General features: G+C 60.2%; 2 protein-coding genes across 2 annotated transcripts; one reads left to right on the top strand and one right to left on the bottom strand.

The window, feature by feature from the left end:
* Positions 1-60: 60 nt before the first annotated feature.
* RBM10 (RNA binding motif protein 10) lies at positions 61-18,559 on the bottom strand. The gene is given in 29 exon segments (XM_030969931.1): positions 61-232; positions 747-837; positions 1,374-1,423; positions 1,425-1,472; positions 2,320-2,388; positions 3,245-3,439; positions 3,782-3,847; positions 4,442-4,532; positions 4,534-4,586; positions 5,488-5,589; positions 5,592-5,654; positions 6,471-6,562; positions 7,464-7,560; positions 8,033-8,180; positions 8,236-8,245; positions 8,500-8,701; positions 9,408-9,438; positions 10,069-10,114; positions 10,117-10,165; positions 10,531-10,691; positions 11,080-11,238; positions 11,994-12,054; positions 12,463-12,549; positions 13,799-13,872; positions 15,779-15,848; positions 16,485-16,679; positions 17,347-17,503; positions 18,050-18,077; positions 18,513-18,559. Coding segments are annotated over 28 exon segments (2,538 nt in total). The 5' UTR covers positions 18,067-18,077; positions 18,513-18,559; the 3' UTR covers positions 61-178.
* Positions 18,560-18,852: 293 nt separating this feature from the next.
* On the top strand, positions 18,853-20,293 carry NDUFB11 (NADH:ubiquinone oxidoreductase subunit B11). Its single transcript, XM_030970008.1, has 3 exons — positions 18,853-19,026; positions 19,557-19,687; positions 20,088-20,293. Exons 1-3 carry the CDS (start codon positions 18,874-18,876, stop codon positions 20,209-20,211), a joined length of 408 nt encoding a protein of 135 aa, XP_030825868.1. The 5' UTR covers positions 18,853-18,873; the 3' UTR covers positions 20,212-20,293.
* Positions 20,294-21,260: the final 967 nt, after the last annotated feature.

Below are 21,260 nucleotides of genomic sequence, written 5' to 3'. Positions count from 1 at the left end.
ACCCCCAGGAAGCCCCGCCCGGCCCCTCCCCCACTCCCCAATTCCGCTTTTTTTCACCCATTTATTAAAAAAAACGAAAATTCCAACGGCAAAACCGAGCGGGGGAGGAGGGGGGGAGGGGCTCCGCGCGAGGTGGGCGTGGCCTCGGAGTGGGCGTGGCCTCGGAGTGGGCGTGGCCTCAAGGTCCCTCGCTGAACCGCGTCACCCCCCCGGGGCGGGGCCGGGCGGGGGCCTGCGGGGACAATGACGTCACCGAGAGGTCACCCAGGGGTCACCGGGTGTCCCCCAGGCCTTGGGGACACAATGACGTCACCGAGGGGTCACCCGGTGTCCCTCTGCCCCTCCCCGTGTCCCCTCCCAGGTCACCATACCCTGTGCCACTGTCACCACCTCGGCCCCGTTCCCTGGGACACCCCCGATGTCCCCAGGTCCCCCCCAATGTCCCTGCTGTCCCCAGTGTCCCCTCACCCCTGGGTGCCCCCTGGGTGTCCCTTGTCCCCCACTCCCTGTCCCCAGGATGTCCTCGCTGTCCCCATGGGTGTCCCTCCTGTCCTCTGGTCGCGGATGTTCCCGCTGTCCTCTGTCCCCTCACTGTCCCCCCTGTCCCCAGCAATGTCACCCCTGTCCCCAGGGATGTCCCCCTGCTGTCCCCTTGTCCCTGCTGTCCCCCACCACCCATCCCTCTGTCCCCCACTGTCCCCTGTCCCCAGGTGTCCCCAGGTGTCCCCAGGTGTCCCCATTGTCACCTCAGCTCTCCTCCGGCCCAGCGCGCTGCCTCCCTCCTTCCAGCCCATGGCCTGCAGCATGCGGCACCCCAGGGGCGGCCCCTCCGTGTCCCTGTGTCACCGAGGGGTCACACAGGGTCACCGAGGGGTCACACAGGGTCACACAGGGTCACACAGGGCCACACAGTGTCACCGAGGGGTCACACAGTGTCGCACAGGGTCACACACTGTCACACAAGGTGTCACAGTGTCACAGGGTCACAATGTCACACAGTGTCACCCATGGGTGTCACCCACTGGGGTCACTGTCACCCATGGGTGTCACACAGGCTCACAGTGTCACCCAGTGTCACACAGTGTCACCCATGGGTGTCACCCCCCAGCCCCAAAGACCCCAACTCCAAACAGAATCCCCCAACCCAGGTTCGAGGTGTCCCCCAACCCCTTTTTGGGGTCTCCATTCCCCATTTTTGGGGTCACCCTGCATTTTCCCTCCCCATTTTTGGGGGACCCATCCCCTTTTTGGGGTCTCCACGCCCATTTCTGGGCTCCTCCCATATTTCCTCCCCCCATTTTTGGGGTCTCCATCTCCCATTTTTGGTCCCATTTTTGGGGTCCCCCCCACCCCCCGGTTTTTGGGGTGCTCACCCGGGGGTTCCCCCGAATTTTCTCCGTTTGGGTTCGGGGGGGTCGGGCCCCCCGCCCTGCTTCTTCGCGGCGCTCGGCGGCGCTGTCCCGGTACTTCATCTATTGGGGGGGGGCACGGGGTCACCCCAAAACGGGGACCCCCCGAGGGACCCTCACCCACCCCAGAGACCCCCACCCATCGCAGGGACCCCCCCCAGCAACCCCCCACCCAATCCCAGGGACCCCTGCCCACCCCAGAGCCCCCCCCAACACTCAGGGACCCCCCCCAGGGACCCCTCCCCACCTCAGGGACCCCCCCCAACTCCAGGGGTGCCCCCCCAGCCCGCCCCCACCCCATAAATGTCCCCCCACCAATGCCCCCTGCGCCTTGAATGTCACCCCAATGTCCCCCGGTGTCCCCTGGGTGTGCCCCCAGGTGTCCCCAGCGTCCCCCAGGTGTCCCCAGGTGCTCCCCAGGTGTCCCCCAGGTGTCCCCAGGTGTCCCCAGTGTCCCCCAGGTGCTCCCCAATGTCCCCCAGGTGCTCCCCAGGTGTCCCCCAGGTGTCCCCAGGTGTCCCCAGTGTCCCCCAGGTGCTCCCCAATGTCCCCCAGGTGCTCCCCAGGTGTCCCCAGGTGCTCCCCAGGTGTCCCCCAGGTGTCCCCAGGTGTCCCCAGTGTCCCCCAGGTGCTCCCCAATGTCCCCCAGGTGCTCCCCAGGTGTCCCCCAGGTGTCCCCAGGTGTCCCCAGTGTCCCCCAGGTGCTCCCCAATGTCCCCCAGGTGCTCCCCAGGTGTCCCCAGGTGTCCCCAGTGTCCCCCAGGTGCTCCCCAATGTCCCCCAGGTGCTCCCCAGGTGTCCCCCAGGTGTCCCCAGGTGTCCCCAGTGTCCCCCAGGTGCTCCCCAATGTCCCCCAGGTGTCCCCAGGTGTCCCCAGGTGTCCCCCAGGTGTCCCCAGGTGTCCCCTCACCTCGCTGTCCCCTCGCTCGGCTCCCTCAGGGGCGCCCAGGTGGCTCCGGGGCTGCAGCTCCAGGTTTTGCTGGGGACATTGGGGACATCATTGGGGACATTGGGGACATTGAGAACACTGGGACACTGGGGGACATGGGGGGAATTAGGACATTGGGGACATCGCTGGGGACGTTGGGGACATCATTGGAGTCATCACTGGGGACATCGGGGTCATTGTGGACATTGGGACATTGGGACATGGGGCTTTGGGACATTGGGGACATTTGGGGACATTTGGGGGACATTGCGGTGACCCCCTCAGTTTAGGGGATCCCCAAATCCCAGCGGGGTCCCCAAAAAGGTCACAGGGGAGGGGCCTGAGATCCAGGGAGGTTTTGGGGTGGTTTTGGGGCATTTTTGGGGTTGTTTTTAGGCTGGTTTGGGGCTGGTTTCAGGGTGATTTTGTTCTGTTTTCGGGCTGGTTTTGTGCTGGTTTTGTGGCAGTTTTTTGGGCTGGTTTTGGAGCGTTTTGTGCTGGTTTCAGGGTGTTTTTGGGCTGGTTTTTGTGCTGTTTTGAGGGTGGTTTTCGGCAGTTTTCAGGGTGGTTTTGGGCTGTTTTCAGGGTGTTTTTGGGGCAGTTTCTTGGGCTGGTTTTGAAGTGGTTTTGTGCTGGTTTCAGGGTGGTTTTGGGGTGGTTTTTTTGCTGCTTTTGTGCTGTTTTTAGGGTGGTTTTCGGCAGTTCTCAGGGTGTTATGGGGCTGTTTTCAGGGTGGGTTTGGGACTGTTTTTGAGCTGGCTTTTGTACTGTTTTTGGGCAGTTTTCAAGGTGTTTTTGGGTTGTTTTCTGTGCTGTTCTCAGGGTAGTTTTCAGCAGTCCTCAGGGTGTTTTCGGGGCAGTTTTTTTGGGCTGGTTTGACGCCGTTTCCGGGGTGTTTTTCGGGTACCTTGTGCAGCCCCGAGAGCTGCTGGTGGCGCAGCAGCGCCTCCCTGCTGGGGAACTGCCTCCGGCACAGCAGGCACGCCAGCTTGGCCCAGTCGGTCAGCGGCTCCTCGGGGACCCCCGGCGCCCCCCCGCGCTCCCCCTCCTCCTCACTCTCGCTCTCCCCGCTGTAGGCGGCCACCAAACCCCGCGGGGGGCTCTGGGGAGGGAAAAAACGGGGGTCAGGGGGGAAAAAATGGAGGAAAAATGGGGGTTTGGGGAGGAAAAATTGGGGTTTGGGGAGGAAAAATTGGGGTTTGGGGGGGAGAAAATGGGGGTTTGGGGGGAAAATGGGGTTTGGGGGGTAAAAAGGGAGTTTGGGGGGAGAAAATGGGGATTGGGGTGGAAAAATTGGGTTTGGGGGGGAAAAATGGGTTTTGGGGGGGAAATGGGGGTCGGGGGGGGGGGGGGGTCTCAGGTGTGTTTGGGGGGGGTCTCAGGTGTGTTTGGGGGGTCTCAGGTGTATTTGGGGGGTCTCAGGTGTATTTGGAGGGGATCTCACCAGCCTCTCGTCGCCCCCCAGCCGGGGCAGCTCCAGGGGGAGGTGCTGCCGCTCGGTCAAAGCGCCCTGGGGGGGGTCAGGGGGGGGGTCACAGGGGGTCCCCAAAATCCCCAATTTCCCCCTCCCACATTGACAGCCCCCCCCAGGTCCTCAGAACACCCAAATTCCCCCAAAACTCCCCCCAGACCCAAATTTTTCTCCAGGATGGTGTAGCCAGCATTGCCAATCAGCACCCAAGCCCCCCAAACTGCCCCCAAATCCTCTCAACACCTCCCAAACTCCCCCAAAACGTCTTCAAACACCCCCAGACCCCCCAGATCCAACTTTTTTCTCCAGGATGGCATAGCCAACGTCAGCCATGACCACCCAAACCCCCCAAAACCTCCCCAAAACTTCCACAAACCCCCCCAAATCTCCCCAAACCCCCCCAAACTCACCTTTTTCTCCAGGATGGCGTAGCCAACATTACCCATGACCATCCAAACCCCTCCAAACCCCCCAATAAACCCCCCAAACCTCCCCAAACCCCCTCCAAAAGCCCCCCAGACCCAAATTTTTCTCCAGGTGTAGCCACCACCAGCCATGACCATCCAAACCCCTCCAAAGCCCCCCAATAAACCCCCAAACCTCCCCAAACCCCCCAGACCCCCCCAAACCCACCTTTTTCTCCAGGATGGCGTAGCCAGCGTCGGCCGCCGCCGCCTCCCTGCGTTCGTCCTCGCGTGGGGCCGGGGGGGGCCCCGAGCTGCGGCCGCTCTCGCTGCTTGTTGAGGCTGCGCGCCCAGCGCTCCATGTCCTTGGCGATCTGGGGGGGAAAACGGGGCTGGGGGCGCCCGGGGGCAACCAGGGACACCCCCAGACCTGGCCAGGGACACCCAGAGACCCCGAGAGCCACCCAGGGGCAGCCAGGGATACCCCAGACTGACCAGAGACCCCCAAGGGACACCCAGAGTGACCAGAGAGCCCCAGAGATCCCCCCCAGAGCCACCCAGGGGCACACAGGGATACCCCAGACCTGCCCAGGGGCACTCAGAGATGCCCCAGAGAACCCCAGGAACACCCAGAGCCCCCCAGGAATACCCAGGGACCCCCAGGAGCATCCAGAGCCCCCCAAAGACTCCCCAGAGCCACTTCCAGAACACCCAGAGACCCCCAGGATCCCCCAGAGACCCCCACGATCCCCCAGAGACCCTCAGGAATACCCAGGGACCCCCCCAGAGCCCCGAGAGGAGACAGGGATGGGAGAAATGGGATTTTGTGGGGGTTCTGGGGAGATTTCGGGGGGATCTGGGGGGGTGCAGAGCACCCAGAGACCCTCCAGACCCCCCAGAATAACCACAGCACCCCCAGCCCACCCCCGCAGACCCCCCATTTTTTGGAGTTTCTCCCCCTATTTTAGGGCTTCCCCACCAATTTTTAGGGTTTCCCTCCCCCCCATTTTTAGAGTTCCTTTTCCAATTTTTAGGGTTCCCCCCCCATTTTTAGGATTCCCTTTCCAATTTTTAGGGTTTTCCCCCCATTTTTAGGGTTCCTTTTCCAATTTTTAGGGTTTCCCCCCCATTTTTAGGATTCCCTTTCCGATTTTTAGGGTTTTCCCCCCCATTTTAGGGTTCCTTTTCCAATTTTTAGGGTTTTCCCCCCCATTTTTAAGGCTCCCTTTCCGATTTTTAGGGTTCTCACCATTTTTGGGGTTCTCCCCCCCTCACCTGCTGGGCCGTTTTGGTTTTGTGTTTCTCCTTTTTGTCCTTGGGCTCTTTTGGGGTGCCAGGGGCGCCCGGGGGTCCCGGGGGGGGCTCGGCTGGGGGGGCGCCACGTAGGTGCGTCTGTCCCCGTCCCAGTACAGGTACTGCCCCGCCCCCGCGTCGTAGTAGTACTGCAGGGGGGTTTGGGGGGGTCAGCACCCCGAAACCCACCCTTGGAACCCCAAAAATCACCCCTCAGAACCCCCCAAAAATCATCCCTTGGAAGGTCAAAAAACGCCCTCCAAAATCGCCCCTTAAAACACCAAAAATTATCTTTTTCTACACCAAAATCTCCCATTTCTACCCCCAAAATTTCCCATTAAAACGCCAAAAATTATCCCTCAAAATTGCTCCTTAAAACCTCAAAAATCATCTCTTTGTACCCCAAAATCTCCCATTTCTACCCCCAAAATCACCCCTTGGAACCCCAAAAATTATCCCTCAAAATTGCTCCTTAAAATCTCAAAAAATCATCCCCTTATAGCCCAAAATGGCCTTTTTGTACCCCAAAAATCGCCCTTAAAACCCCAAAAATGATCTCTTTCTACCCCAAAATCATCCCTCAAAATCCCCAAAACTCATCCTTAGGAACCCCAAAAATCATCTCTCAAAATTGCCCCTTTATACCCCAAAAATCATCCCCCAGAACCCCAAAAATCCCCCACCAAAATCGCCCCTTAAAACCTCAAAATTCCATTTTTTTCACCCAGAACTTCACTTTTTTCACCCCAAATTTTTGGGGGATCCCAAATTCCTCCCCCTGCACCCCAAATCCCACCCTAAATCCGAGCTTTTACCTCAAAAATACCATTTTCAGGCCTAAAAATTCCAATTTTTTGCTCAAAATTCCAATTTTTTCACCCAGAACTTCGCTTTTCTCACCCCAAATTTTACCCCCATTTTTGGGGGACCCCAAATTTCTCCCCCCGCACCCCAAAACCCCAAACCTGGGAGTGGGGGTCGTAGTAGAGCCCCGTGAGGGGGTCGTAGTAGTAGCCCGAGGTCTCGTCGTACTGGTACGTGGAGACGTCAGGCACGGCTGGGGGGGCACAAGGGGGCGATTTTTTGGGGGTCCCCCAAAATTTTTGGGGTCTCCTCCAGCATCCCCCAAAAGTGCCCCAAGGGTTGGGGGGGCGATTGGCACTGGAAGGTCCAAAATTCCCCCAAAATTGACCCAAAATTCCCTGAAAATCCCCTCCGAAGTTCTCCCAAAATTCTCCCCAAAAAATTCCCCCAAAATCCCCCCCAAATATTCCCCCAAGATCCCCCAAAATTCCCCCTCAATTTCACCAAAATTCCCCTGCAGGACCCCCCCAAAATCTCCCCCAAATTCAAGACCCCCCAAAAGATCCCCCTCAGAATGCCCCAAATCCCAAAATTTCCCCCAAATCTCCCCAAAATCCCCCAGGGCCCCCCAAAATCCCCCCAGGCCCCCCAAAATCTCCCAGGGCCCCCCAAAATTCCCCCCAATCCCCCTCAGAATGCCCCAAATCCCTCCCGGGACCCCAAAATCCCCCCAAGATGCCCTAAAATGCCCCCAAATTCCCCCAGGACCCCTCAAAACATCCCAAAATCCCCCAAAATCCCCCCAAGATGCCCTAAAATCCCCCCCAAGATCCCCCCTAATTCCCCTCAGAATGCCCCAAATCCCCCCAAATCTCCCCAGGACCTCCTAAATCCCCCCCAAGGATGCCCCAAACCCCTCCCCCAAATCCTCCCAATTCCCCCCTCAGGACCCCCCAAAATTCCCCCCAAATTCTCCCAGATCCCCCCCAAAATCCCCCAAGAACCCCCCAAAATTTCTCCAAAAACCCTCAAAATCCTCCCCCCACCAGGACCCCTCAAACCCCCCCCCCAAAATACCCCAAAGGTGCCCAAAATTCCCCCAAATTCCCCCAAAATCCCCCCCAAACCCCCCCCGAATCCCCTCCCCCACTCACGGTACTGCCCGTAGCCCTCGCTGCTGGGGGGGGCGGCCGGGGGGGGCCCCGCGGGGGCCGAATTTGGGGTCTCGGCCTTGAGGGGTCCCGAGTACGTCTGGGGGGGGGGGAGCACCCCAAAATTAACCCCCAGCCCCAAACCCCCCAGAACACCCCAAACCCCCCCCCAAATCCCCTCTTTTTTGGGGTCTCCCTTGACAATTTAAGCCCCCCGCCCCCACTTAGAGCCCCCCCCTCGTTTTCCCCAATTTTGGGGTCTCTCCTCCCCCTTAAGGACCCCCCCAAATCGTCCATCCCAATTTTATGACCCCTCCCCTCAATTTTTGGGGTCTTCCATGGAGTTTTAGGACCCCTCCCCAATTTTGGCTCATTCTCTTTCCCTTCACCCCCAATTTTTAGGGTCCCCCCCAACTTTGAGAACTCCTCCCACCCAATTTTTTGGGGTCCCTCCTCAATTTCATGACCCCTCTCCTCCATTTTTTGGGGTCCCCCCAAATCTTGGGACCCTTCCCCAATTTTAGCTCCTTTTCCTTCTCCTCCTCCCCCTCCCCCAGTTTTTGGGGTCCCACCTGGCCGGGGGGTTCCGAGGGTGTCACCGCGGGGGTCTCGGCGGTGGGGGAGGGGTAGGGGGCGGTGCCGGGGGGGGCGCGGGGGGGGAAGGGCCCCCCCCCTGCTGCCCCTCCCCCCCCGCGGGGTCCTGGGGCGGCTCCTCCGGACCTGCGGGGGGCGCCAAGGTGACGTCATTGGGGGGGGGGGACATACCTGGGGACACCTGGGGACACCTGGGGGGGAAGAAGAGGGGGGGACACACCTGGGGACACCTGGGGACATCTGAGAAGGGGAGGGGCCACACCTGGGGACACCCGGAGGTAGCTGGGGACACCTGGGGACACCTGCAGGGGAGGAGTCACACCTGGGGACACCTGGGGACAGCTGGGGGGGAGAAGGTCACACCTGGGGACAGCTGGGGGGGAGAAGGTCACACCTGGGGACACCTGGGGACAGGGACCACCCCTGGTTTGGCGCCAGCACTCACCGGGGGCGGGGCCGTCGGCCTTGGCAGGGGCGGGGCCAGGCAGGGCGGGGCCGGAGGGCGGGGCCGAGGCTCCTTTCAGGTAGGCGGGGCTGTAGAGGGCGGGGCCAGGCCCAGGGAAGGGCTCCTCTGATTGGTAGAAGCTGCTGAAGTCAGCACTGGGCTCCTCCCCCCCTGCCCAGGGCGTGTCCCCACCTGGGGCTGCCTACGGGAAAACGTTAAAATTTTAAATATTAGAAATTTTAAACTTTTATACAGAAAAATACAGGCTTAAAACAAACTACCTTTTAAAATAATAAAATTATATTATTTAATACATTACTATGTACGTCCATTTAAAAGCATAAACATATAAATTCATGTCATTGTTATTGTTCTTTATATTATATGAGACTATATTTTATTATATTATATTGCATTACATATTATAAAACATTGCATTGCATTATTATATAGTGGTATATATAATACACTAGTATTACATATATTTTACATGTATTTCTATTACTTTATGTAACACAGAAACAAATTTTTATTCATATAAGTACAGGAAGACACATATATTTCATTATATGTTGTTACCAATATATGAATTAAACCACAATTATATATATTACATTTTATACATACTAACAAACATATTAATTCATATAATACATAAGTAATATAACCAAATTTTAAAAATTAAGTAAATTAAATAAATAAGTTTGTTTTAAAGAAACTAAATTATACGGCGTTATGGAAAAAGTTGTGTCACTCACCTGTGACAGTGCCCTCCCCTGCCCAGGTGTGCCCTCACCTGTGACAGTGCCCCCACCTGTGACAGTGCCCTCACCTGCCCAGGTGTGCCCTCCCCTGCCCAGGTGTCCCCTCACCTGTGACAGTGCCCCCACCTGTGACAGTGCCCTCACCTGCCCAGGTGTGCCCCCTGCCTTGTCCCACCTGTGACAGTGCCCTCATTGGGCAGGCAGCCCAGGTGTGCCCTGGAGGCGACATTGGGAGGCGGCGTGCGTGGAGGCGCCGGAGGGGGCGCTCCCAGGCCCCGCCCCCTGCACTTCCCTGGGGGTGGAGCTTTGTGTCAGGGGCGTGGCCTGAGGCTGGGGAGGGGCTGGGTGGGCGGGGACAAACGACAGTGGGGGTGGGGCCTGTTTGATAATGGGGTGTGGCTTTTTAGGGGGTGTTGCCTGTGTTGGGTGGGGCTTAAAGAATTGGGCGGGGCTTAAACGATCGGGAATAGTTACAGGTACTGGGGTGGGGCTGTGGGTGGGGCTTGGGCTGTGGGCGGGGCCTGTGCCAGGTGCAGTGCCAAGGCAGGGCATAAGGGGCGGGGCCTGTGCCAGGTCAAGGGTGGAGCCAAGTGCCAGGGTCTCTGACAGGGGTATGAAGATGCCAGGATGAGGGCAGAGCACCTTGCCCAGGTGCAGTGCCACGTCCAGTCGTGGTACCACACCCAGCACGGTGCCACGCCCAGGTGCAGTGCCATGCCCAGGTGTGATGCCACACCCAGGTGCGGTGCCAGTGCCGCGCCCAGGAGCGGTGCCACGCCCAGGAGCGGTGCCCATGCCCCCTCACCTCTTGGAGCCCTTGGCGAACTCCACGTTGATGCTCTTGCCATCGATGTGCAGGGAGGGTGCAGGGCCTGCAGCATCTGCAGCAGCTGTGCAGCCTCCTGCAGGGGGATGGGCGGGGGGCATGGGCAGGGGGCACCGGGCTCCAGGTGGTACCACCCGCCTTGGTCCCTCCCAGTCCCTCCCAGTCCATCCCATTCTCTCCCAGTACCCACCACATGTCGACCTGGGTACTGCACTCAGCGGAGCCCAGCAGGATGTGCCCATACCAGTGCCCCCAGTCCCCCCAGTATCTCCAAGTATCTCCCAGTCTCTCTGAGTCCTCCCAGTCCCTCCCAGTGCTCCCAGTTGTCCCCAGTCCCCTTTGAGCCCCCCAGTTCCCCCCAATCCTATCCCAGTCCCCCCAGTATCTCCCAGTCCCTCCAGTCCCCCCAGTCCCTCCCAGTGCTCCCAGTCCCCCCAGTACCACGATGGTGCTGAGCTGCACGAAGGCGAAGCCGCGGTTCAGCTGCGTTTGCCGATCTTTGATCACGCGCACGTTGGCGGCCGAGAGCGCCGCGAAGGGGGCGAGGGCGGCCAGGATGGACTCCAGGCTGCTCTGGGGGTGCAGGTTCCGCAGGATGATGGCTGGGGGGGACAGCACGGACACCTGGGCACACCTGGGGGCACCTGGGGATACCTCAGGATACCTGGGGTCACCTGGGGGCACCTGGGGATAACTGCGGGTACACCTGGGCACACCTGGGGGCACCTGAGCACCCTTAGGGGCACCTGGGGATAACTGGGGGCACACCTGGGCACACCTGGGGATACCTGGGCACACCTAGGAGAACACTGGGAACACCTGGGCATGCCTGAAGAAACACCTGGGAACACCTGAATCCCTCCAGTCTTCGCCCTTCAGCCCCCCACCACAAAGACCCCAGATCCTCCAAGCCCCCCAGGACCCAAAAACCCACCCCAAAATCCCCAAAATCCCCCCAAAACACCCAAGACACCCCGGCCCTGCACTCACTGTCGTTGGCGTTGTCAGCTCCGGGCTCGTTGCCCCCCTGGGACCCCCCGGGGGGACCCCCGAGGGTGGGGCCGTAGGGTTGGGGGAGGGGCAGGAGCCCCCCTCCCCCCCCCGGCACCAGCTCTGGCCGGGGACCCCCCGGACCCCTCTGCTCGGCCTCTGCACCCCAAAAAAAAACCAAAATCAGGGATTGAACCTCTCAAAAACCACCAAAATCAGGGATGGAACACCCAAAAAACCCCAAAATCAGGGATTAAACCCCCCCAAACCCCCCAAATCAGGGACTGAACCCCCCCAAAAACCCCCAAATCAGAAATTAAACCCCCAAAAATCTCCTAAAATCAGAAACTGAACCAAAAAAAAAACAACCCCAAAAAAACCCCAAATCAGTGATTGAACCAAAAAAACCCCAAAGTCAGAAACTGAACTCCCCAAAAAAACCCCCAAAAAAAAGCCCCAAAATCAGGGATTGAACCCAAAAAAACCCCAAAATCAAAAACTGAACCCCAAAAAACTCCCAAAAGTACGGATTGAACCCCCCCAAAAAAACCCCAAAGAAGCCCCCCCAAAAAACCCAAAATCTAGGATGGAAGCCAAAAAACCACCCACAAAACCCCAAAACAACCCAAAAAACCCCAAATCAGGGATTGAACCCCCCCCCAAAAAAAAACCCCAAACTAAGGACTGAACCCCAAAAAAACCCAAAAAATCAGTGATAGAACCCCAAAAATCCCCAGAAAACCCCAAAATCAGGGATCAAACCCCAAAACTGGGGATTCAACCCCAAATCCAGGGGGTCCCCTTCATGTTGGGGGCACCCCAATAATTGTGGGGACTTTCAGGGCAGTTTAGGGCATTTTGGGGGGTGTCCCCTGAAGTTTTGGGGTAAAACCCTGGGATTTGGGGTCACTCACCAGCTTTGGGGACGCCACACTTGAAACATTTCTCACGGCGCTTGAAGTTCTGCACCCCGCACTGGGAACCCCAAAAATGTCAGAGCTCTAAAATGTCACACCCCAAAACTGCCGCACCCCAAAATGTCACAGCCCAAAACCACAGCACCCCAAAACCACTGCACCCCCAAATTTGTTCCACCCCAAAACTGCCAAACCCCAAAACCGCGCTGGGCCCCCTAAACCCACCCCCAGACCACCCCAAAACCTTTTAAACCCCTCAAAACCCCCCAGGATGCCCCCAAAATCCCTTCATGAACCCCCAAATTTCCCCAGTGCCCTCCCAGTGTCCCCCAATGCACTCCCAGTGCCTCCCAGTCCCTCCCAGTGCCACCCCAGTGTCCCCCAGTACCCCCCAGTACCCCTCAGTGCCACCCCAGTGTCCCCAGTACCCCCCAGTGCCCCCCAGTGCCACCCCAGTGCCACCCACCTTGGCACAGAGCCAGTCCTCGTTGATTTTGGGTTTGGGGTCGCTGTAGTGCAGGGACACGCGGTGCCCCAGCAGGGTCAGCCCGGCCTGGGGGGCACAGGGGGGGTCAAGGGGGGCACAGGGACAAGGGGGGACCCAGCCTGGCCCAGGGGGGCACAGGGCGGGCACCAGGACACAAATCTTGGGGGGCACCAGGGCTGGAATTGGGGGGCACCTGGGGGGCACCAGGAGACAAATCTGGGGGGCACAGGGCGGGCACCAGGACACAAATCTGGGGGGCACCAGGGCTGGAATTGGGGGGCACCTGGGGGGCACCAGGAGACAAATCTGGGGGGCACCTGGGGGCACCAGGACACAAATCTGGGGGGCACCAGGATAGAAATCTGGGGGGGCACCAGGGTGAGATTTGGGGGGCACCAAGGTTTGAGGTGGGGACACCAGAGCTTGTCCTGAGGGGCACCAGGGCTGGAATTTGGGGACACCAGAACTCTTTTTGAGGGGCACCAGGGGGGCACAAATGCATCAATCTGTGGGGTACCAAGCAGGGCACCAGGATATGAAATGGGGGCACCAGGGCTGGAACTGGGGGGGCACCAGGACATGAACAAAGGGGGCACCAGAGGGGCACCAGGATGTGAATTTGGGGGGCACCAGGGCTGGAATTGGGGGGCACCGGGACATGAACCAGGGCGGCACCAGAGCTGGAACTGGGGGGCATCATGGCTGGAACTGGAGGGCACCAGGATGTGAATCTGGGGGGCACCAGGACTGGGATGAGGGGGAAACCAGGACATGAATTTGGGGGCACCAGGAGGTGCCAGGGCTGGAATTCAGGGGGGCACCAGGACGTGACCTGGGGCACCAGAGCTCGTCCCAGATGGCACCAGCAGCTGGACTGGGAACACTGGGACGCGCATGAGGCTCCTGTGCCCGTCCCCCACCGCGGGGACACGGCCACCAGTACAGACCAGTACGGACCAGTACAGACCAGTACGGACCAGTACAAACTGGTTTGGACAAGTACAAACCAGTACAGACCAATGCCACCCCATAAACCCTGCCCCTGCCCCACCTGCTTAGCATCTCCCCCACCCCCACCCACTCTGCCCCACCCCCTTTTCATTGGCCCCTCCCTTTTTGGTTGTCCCCACCCCTTTTCATTGGCCCCTCCCCTTTGCATTAGCCCCTCCCTCTTTTGGTTCTTCCCATCTTTTGGTTGCTCCCCCGCCTGTTGGCAAGTCCCTCACCTCCCTCCCTTTTAATTGACCCCTCCCCTTTTAATTGGCCCCCTCCCCCACCTATTGCCCCTCCCCCTTTTTAGTGGCCCCTCCCCCACCTGGTTGGCCTCCATCCACCTGGCCGCCTCCTGCACGTGATGGAATTCCACGAAGGCGAATCCACGGCTCTGACCTGGAATGGGCCACGGGGGAGGGGGGGATGGGGGGCACCCATGGGTGCTCTGGGACCCCCTGGGGTGGGGGGGGGTGGGGGGGGGACGACAGGGTACCCAGGGACCCGTTGGGGTGGGGGCAGGGCACCCATGGGTGGTGCTGGAACCCCCCGAGGGACCCCCAAGGTGAAGCCTATGGGTGCTCCTGGTGCCCCTCCAGAGCCTGGGTGCCCCCTGGGCTGGGCTCAGCACCCCTGGGTGGTCCTGGGGAGGGGTCTGGCATCTCTGGGTGCCCCTAGGGTGGGGACAAGCAGCCCTGGGTGTCTCCAGAATGGGCCCAGCACCCCTGGGTGCTCCTGGGAAGGGGGCTGGCACCCCTGGGTGCCCCTAAAGTTGAGCTCAGCACCCCTGGGTGCTCCTGGGAAGGGGGCTGGCACCCCTGGGTGCCCCTAAAGAGGAAACGGACACCCCTGGGTGCCCCAGGGGAGGGGATCAGCACCCCTGGGTGCTCCTGAGGAAGGGACAGACACCTCTGGGTGCCCCTAGAGATGATGTTGGCACCCCTGGGTGCCCCTAGGAAGGGGATCAGCACCCCTGGGTGCCCTCCAAGATCAGTGCAGCACTCCTTGGTGTCCCTAGAGATGGGACTGGCACCCCTGGGTGCCCCTAGGGAGGGGACAGGCAGTCCTGGGTGTTCCTAAAGACAGGATGAGCACCCCTGGGTGCTCCCTAAAGACAAACCTGGCACCCCTGGGTGCCCCTGGGGAAACGATGAGCACCCCTGGGTGCCCCTGGGAATGGGATCAGTGGCCCTGGTGCCCTTCCAGTCTGGTGCAGCACCCCTGGGTGCCCCTAAAGATGGGACCAGCACCCCTGGGTGCCCCCTAAGCCAGACAAAAACATCCCTGTGTGCCCCTAGGGAGGGGTCAGGCACCCCTGGGTGCCCCTTGGAAGGACTTGGCACCTCTGGGTGCCCCTAGAGATGACATTGGCACCCCTGGGTGCCCCTGCGAATGGGACCAGCACCCCTGGGTGCCCCCTAGGCCTGGCAGAAACATCTCTGTGTGCCCCAGTGGAGAGGACAGGCACCCCTGGGTGCTCCTAGAAAGGGGACAAGCACCCCTGGGTGCTCCTAGAGATGACATTGGCACCCCTGGGTGCCCCTGGGAATAGGACCAGCACCCCTGGGTGCTCCTAGTGAGGGGACAGGCACCCCTGGGTGCCCCTTGAGTCTGGAACAGCACCCCTGGGTGCTCCTAATGAGAGGACAGGCACCCCTGGGTGCCAGCAGAGAGAGGAGAGGCACCCCTGGGTGCCCCTAGGGAGGGAACTGACACCCCTGGGTGCCCCTGGGGATGGGACCAGCACCCCTGGGTGCTCCTGAGAAGGACACAGGCACCCCTGAGTGCCCCTAAGAAGAAGACCAGCACCCCTGGGTGCCCCTAGGAATGGGATCAGCAACCCTGGTACTCTCTGAGGTTGGTACAGCACCCCTGGGTGCCCCCTAAGCCTGCCAAAAGCACCCGTGGGTGCCCCTAAAGATGGAACCAGAACCTGTGGGAGCTCATTGGGAGGGACAGAAACCCCTAGGGAGGGGACAGGCACCCCTGGGTGCTCCTAGGGATGGAACCAGCACCCCTGGGTGTCCCTAAGGAATGGACAGGCACCCCTGGGTGCCCCTGGGGAGGGGACAGACACCCGTGGGTGCCCATAAGGAACAGGGCCACGCCCCCCAGTTGCCCCCTGGCATGGGCACGGACCATCCCCCCTTCAAGGGATCAGGGTGCCCCCCCCCACCCTAAAGAGAGCCCAGGTGAGCAGGGGAGGGGCCCAGGTGAGCAGGGGGGGCCCAGGTGAGCAGGGGAGGGGCTCAGGTGAGCAGGGGAGGGGCCCAGGTGAGCAGGGGAGGGCCCAGGTCAGACTCACCTGAGGATTTGTTGCGCATCAGCCGCACCTCACGGGGCTGCACCCCCTGCGCCTGCAGCTGTGCCCGGATCTGTGGGGACACGGGGACAGGGGGACATGGGGACACATCACCTGGGACATGGGGACACGGGGACACAGTGACACATCACCTGGGACGCAGAGACAGCACCCACAGGGACATGGGCACAGTGCCTGGCGGGAACATGGGACTATCATGGCAGGGGGCAGGGCCACAGCAAAGAGGGGTGTGGCCATCCCAGGCAGAGGGCGGGGCTATCCCAAATATGGACAGGGCTACCTTAGGTGGGGCGGGGCCATTCCAGAAGTCAGAAATGCCTCCACAGATGGGGGCGGGGCCATGATGAAGATGGGTGGGGCCATCTGAGCTAGGGGGCGGGGCCATCCCAGATTGGGGCACGGAGCCATCCAGAAGTCAGAAGCGCCATCACGGCAAGGGGCGGGGTCATGATGAAAAGGAGCGGGGCCATCCGAGTGAGGGGGCGTGGCCATCCCAGAAGGGAGTGGTGCCATGATAGGGGGTGGGGCCTGGTGAAGAGGGGCGTGGCCACCCCAGGAGGGGGCGGAGCCATCCCAGAAGTCAGAAGTGCCACCACAGATGGGGCGGGGCCATGATGAAGAGGGGTGGGGCCATCTGAGCCGGGGGCGTGGTCACCCTGGGGGGCGGGGCCTCGGGGGCGGGGCTCACGTCGTTCTCGGTGGCCGCCTGGGGCAGCATGCGCAGCATGACGATGGTGCTGGCCCGCGGCTCCTCCTCGGCGCCCTCCCGGTAATCCTGGTCCCGGTAATCGCCGTCAGCGCCGAACGGCAGCGCCGGGGGCTCCCGGGGAGGCTCCCGGGGCGGCTCCCGCTTCCGAGGGGGCTCCGTGTTCTCGTAGGAGCCCTGGAACAGGGGAGGGAGGGGTCCTGTTAGAGCCTTACCCCCTGGGAATTTCATATTCCCCGTACTAAAAAATACTAACCCCTAAAAAAATATTGCATTAAACCTGGAATCGTAAAGAAAACTTGTAACATTAAGTGAAAAAGCTGAAATTGTAAGTGTATCATTTAAACAGACAGATGTAAGGTGGTGTAACAAAAAACTTACATTTTAAAGTTTTATAACATAGTAATATATATATAAAACAAAAGTTCTGAAGCACTTGCTCCTCACCTTCTTTATCAAAAATTTAAGCAATACTTTAAAATTGGGTAAAAAACTTCACATTACAAACCTCAGTTAGGTGCTGAATCAGAAATAAAAACAATTCGAGTACCATTTCTTAATTAAACAGCCTATCCCTAAAAAACCTTGTAAAAGTTAGTTTTGCTATATTTATTGCAGTTATTTTAAGTACGTTTACATATATTTTATTGCTTTGTTATTAGAAATTATGTTTGGTTATTTATTACGCTTACATATTTATTGTATATTCAGTTTGCTACATTAACGTACTACAAAATTCACAACTTATAAAAATACATAAAAATTAATATCTAGCTCAAAGCACACGTTTAGCCACAACCTTCGCAAAATACAAAATAAAACTGCACAGGCTCCCCATACCCACCTGAGGGGGGGTGCCGGCATTGGGGGGTCCCTCGGGGGGTCCCCCGTAGCCTCGGTAGTCCATGTCGCGATAGTCGTGATCGCGCTGGGTGCGGGAGCCGTCCTCGGAGGGGGGAGGGGCACCCCCGTAACGCCCCGTGCGGTCCCCACGGCCCCCCCTGGGAGGGGGAGGGGAGGGTCAGCAGGGGCCCAGAGCTCTGGGGGTCCCCAAAATCTGAACCTCGAATCCTGGGCCCAAAATCCGTACCTCAAATCTGCCCCCCAAATCCTGCACCCCAATCCTGACCTCAGTTCTGAAGCCTAAATCCTGGACCTCAAATCTGCACCCCAAATCCTGGACTCCAAATCTGCACCCCCAAATCCTGGGCCCCAAATCTGGACCTTAAATCCTGGGCCTTAAATCTGCACCCCAAATCCTGGGCCCCAAATCTGCACAATAAATCCTGGACCTCAAATCCGCACCCAAATCAGGACCCCAAATGGCGCCTTCCACCCTCCGGGGTCCCCAAAGTCCCCTCTGCCCTCAGCAATCCCCAAATGTCCCCTCACCCTGCCATGGGATCCCCAAATGCCCCCTGAAGTGTCCCCAAATTGCCCCTCCCTCCCCAAAAAATTAAGTTTCGTTTCCTGGGGTCCTCAACAGCTGCCCAGATGTTCTCCTCACCCCAATGCCGAATTTTGGGGATCCCCAGGTCCCCCCTCACCTGCGCTCGTACTCCATGGTGCCAGCACCTGTGAGGGCAGCAACTGGTCAAGACTGGCAGGAACTGGGAGTTACTGGGGTGGGCTGGGAGGAATGACTGGAAAATTTTATGGCAAACTGGGAGGGCCAAAATGGAGAAACGAGGATGGAACTGGGATGAACTGGGAGCCACTGGGCCCAGCGCAGGGGAGGAGGAGCAGACACGACCACCCTCATACTCCGCCCCTAATTAGCATGCAAGTCCGCGCCCTCTAATTAACATACATCGCCCGATCCCCTAATTAGCATGAAAATTCCAGCCCCGGGTCCCGCTCTCACACCCCCTCCCTCACAAAGTGCGCCGGGAGTTCCGTTCAGCCCCGCCCCTCCCGGTCGGCCCCTCCCATCCCGTTCAGCCCCTCCCCTCCCCACAGACCCCTCCCCAGCCCGGCCGGGCCCGTCCCGCCCCTCACGGCCGTCCCGACCTTCCCCAGCGCCGCCGCCGCCGCCGCCGCTCCCCGGCACCAAAATGGCGGCGCCGCTCCCGCTCCGCCGGGCCCGTCCCGCGCGCCCGCCCTCGCCGCGCTGTCATTGGTCGGTGCTCCCGCCAGTCCGAAAAATCCGCGTTCTTATTGGTTCATGCTGTAGAGTGGGCGGTGCAGATTTACGGCTGGCTGTGATTGGCTGAGGGTCAAAAGTAGGCGGGACCATTGGTAATATATGGGCGGGACAAAGAAAGCAAAGCGTTCTGATTGGCTACGCCGTGCAAGGGCGGGACGAAACGCCAATACGAGGTCGCGATTGGCTGGATCGAGCGGAAGAGGCGAGGTGCAGCGGCGGGGCAAGATGGCGGCGCTGTGGCGGGCGCTGCGGGCGCTGCGGGCGCTGCCCGCCGGGGCTCGGGGCCGCTCGGCGGGGTCGCCCGGGGCCGTGGCGCTGCCGCGGCCGCTCGGGGCCGACGCGCACGAGGAGGAGCCGATGCTGGTGGCGCAGAGGAAGGTGAGCGGCCAAGGGCAAAGCGGGAGGGGCGGGGTTTGTGTGGGGATTGCGGATGGGCGTGGTCTGTGGAAGGGGCGTGGCTGGGTGCGGAGCTAGTAGTGGGTGGGGTTTAATGTTCATGAGTGGAAGTGGGCGTGATCCAGTTTGAATGGGCGTGGTGTAAATGTTGTGGGCGGGGCCTCGGGGGTTTGAGGGCGTTCGTGAAGGGGCGTGGCTTCGTGGGCGGGGCCTAATCTTGGGCGTGGCTTTACCACTCATCTTTGTGTAGCTGTGAAGGGGCGGGGCCTTGAGGGGGCGTGGCTTTGCTGAATGGGGGACACATTTGGGTGTGTCTCAGAGAAGGGCGTGGCCTGGAAAGGGCGTGGCTAGGGCTGGGATTTAGGAGGGGGACACACCTGGGGTTGGGGCTCAGGTGGCTCCTTTGGCCCAGCGCTCCTGAGGAGGGGCTGGGACACACCTGGGGGTCCTGGAGGAGGGGCTGGGACACACCTTGGCGGGGCAGGGGGCTCACAGGACCCTCCCCCCCACAGAACCCCGACTATCATGGCTTCTCGGCCGACCCCGACACCGACGTGCTGAACATGCGCGCCGCCTTCCTGGCCGGCGTCTCCATCGCCATCGTCCTGGGCTCTGTCTTCGTGCATTACCTGCCCGACTACGGGTCCGTGATCAGGGGGGTTCTCACCTGAAAAACCCCCCACGGTGAAGGGGGGAGGGGGGCAGCCCCAAGGGGAGCTTGTGGGGAAGCTATGGAGGGGTTCTCAACTCCAGTTTTGGGGTCTGTGTGGGTTTTTTGGGGGATTTGTGGGTGTTGTAGGGTCTGTTGAGAGTTTTGTAGGAGCTTCTGAGGTATTTAGGGACCAACAAGACCCCTTGTACACCCTACGGGGGTTTTTATGAATTCTTTGGGGGTTTTGGGGTCTGTAGGGCCCTTGGCAGCTCTGGGGGTGTCTGCAGGAGCCCATGGGGGACCTGGGAGAGGATTGAGGAGGGGGAGTTTGGGATGTCCCCATGGATTCCCAAGGTGTGGAGCTCTCACCTGTCCACCCCGTCCCCTGCAGGCTGCAGCAGTGGGCGCGGCGCGAGGCCGAGATCCTGGTGCGGGAGCGGGAGTGCTGTGGGGAGCCCCTGCTCACCTCCAACTACTACGACCCCAAGCGCCTCCCCCTGCCCCCCCCGGAGTGACCCTCGGACCCACAGCCGCCCTCCCCGGAGTGACCCCGGACCCCGGTGTTGGTTTGTGAATAAAGTTCTGGGTCCTTCCCGACTCCTGCGCCTTTTATTTTGGGGGGAGGAACAAGAAACTACATCTCCCAGCGAGCTTTGCGATCTCGTGACGTCACCAAACAGCGACACACGCGGAAATGGCGTTCTGGCCCCTGCGGCCTCTCCTGTGTGCTCAAGAGACTACAGCTCCCAGCGGACCTTGCGGCTCTATGACGTCACTAGGCAGCGACACACGCGGAAATGGCTCCCTGGTCCCCACGGCCCCTCCCAGGTTCCCCTGTAGCTCCCCACAGCCCCCATTAGCCCCCATGGTCCCCTACAGCCACTCAAGCCCCACATAACCCGCGAGTGAGCCCCTCTAGGGCCCTGGAGACCCCCGAGGCTCCTCACGCTCCCCCTGGGCTGCCGCAGACCCCCCTCGGTCCCCTAGAGCCCCCTCAGGTCCCCTCCGCGCCCGTCTGTGTAGCCCCCTTTGGCTTTGGGGCCCCCCCTTAGGCTCCTATAGGTTCCTGCATTACTTCGCAGGCCTTTATTTAAATCTTTCCATGCAGTTCCACAAAGTTGTGCAATTCGGCATGACACTACGTAAAGTGTTCCGCGGTTTCCTGTGGGCTCTTTAAGCGCTCCTACGAGCCTCTGATCGGCCCCTATAACCCCCCAAAAACTCCCCTTGGGTCCCTATAGCTCCCACAGGTCCCTATAGCTCCCCGACCCCCCGTACCCACCCAGAGCCTCCCCGCACTCCGCCCTTTCGAGCCCCCTGTCCCCTCTCGGCCGCCGTCGGGGGGGCGCGCGCCGCGCAGTATCATGAGGCCGCGCAAGAGGCGTGGCCTTCCTCATCCGGGGCCCTGCGGCAGGAAAAGGGGCGTGGCCAGCCGGGGCGCGCCCGCCCAATCCTCGCGTCGGGTGAGGCGGGCAGGGAGGGGGGCGGGCGGTGGCGGGAGGAGACAACCAATGAGAGCGCGGCGCCGGGCGGCACCGACCAATGGGAGAGCGTGGAGGGCGGG

Source organism: Camarhynchus parvulus, unplaced genomic scaffold (genome assembly GCF_901933205.1).
Source record: "Camarhynchus parvulus unplaced genomic scaffold, STF_HiC, whole genome shotgun sequence".
Taxonomy (NCBI): Eukaryota; Metazoa; Chordata; class Aves; order Passeriformes; family Thraupidae; genus Camarhynchus; species Camarhynchus parvulus.
The sequence above is the reverse complement of the archived record's forward strand: the minus strand, read 5'-3'. Positions and strand labels throughout refer to the sequence as shown.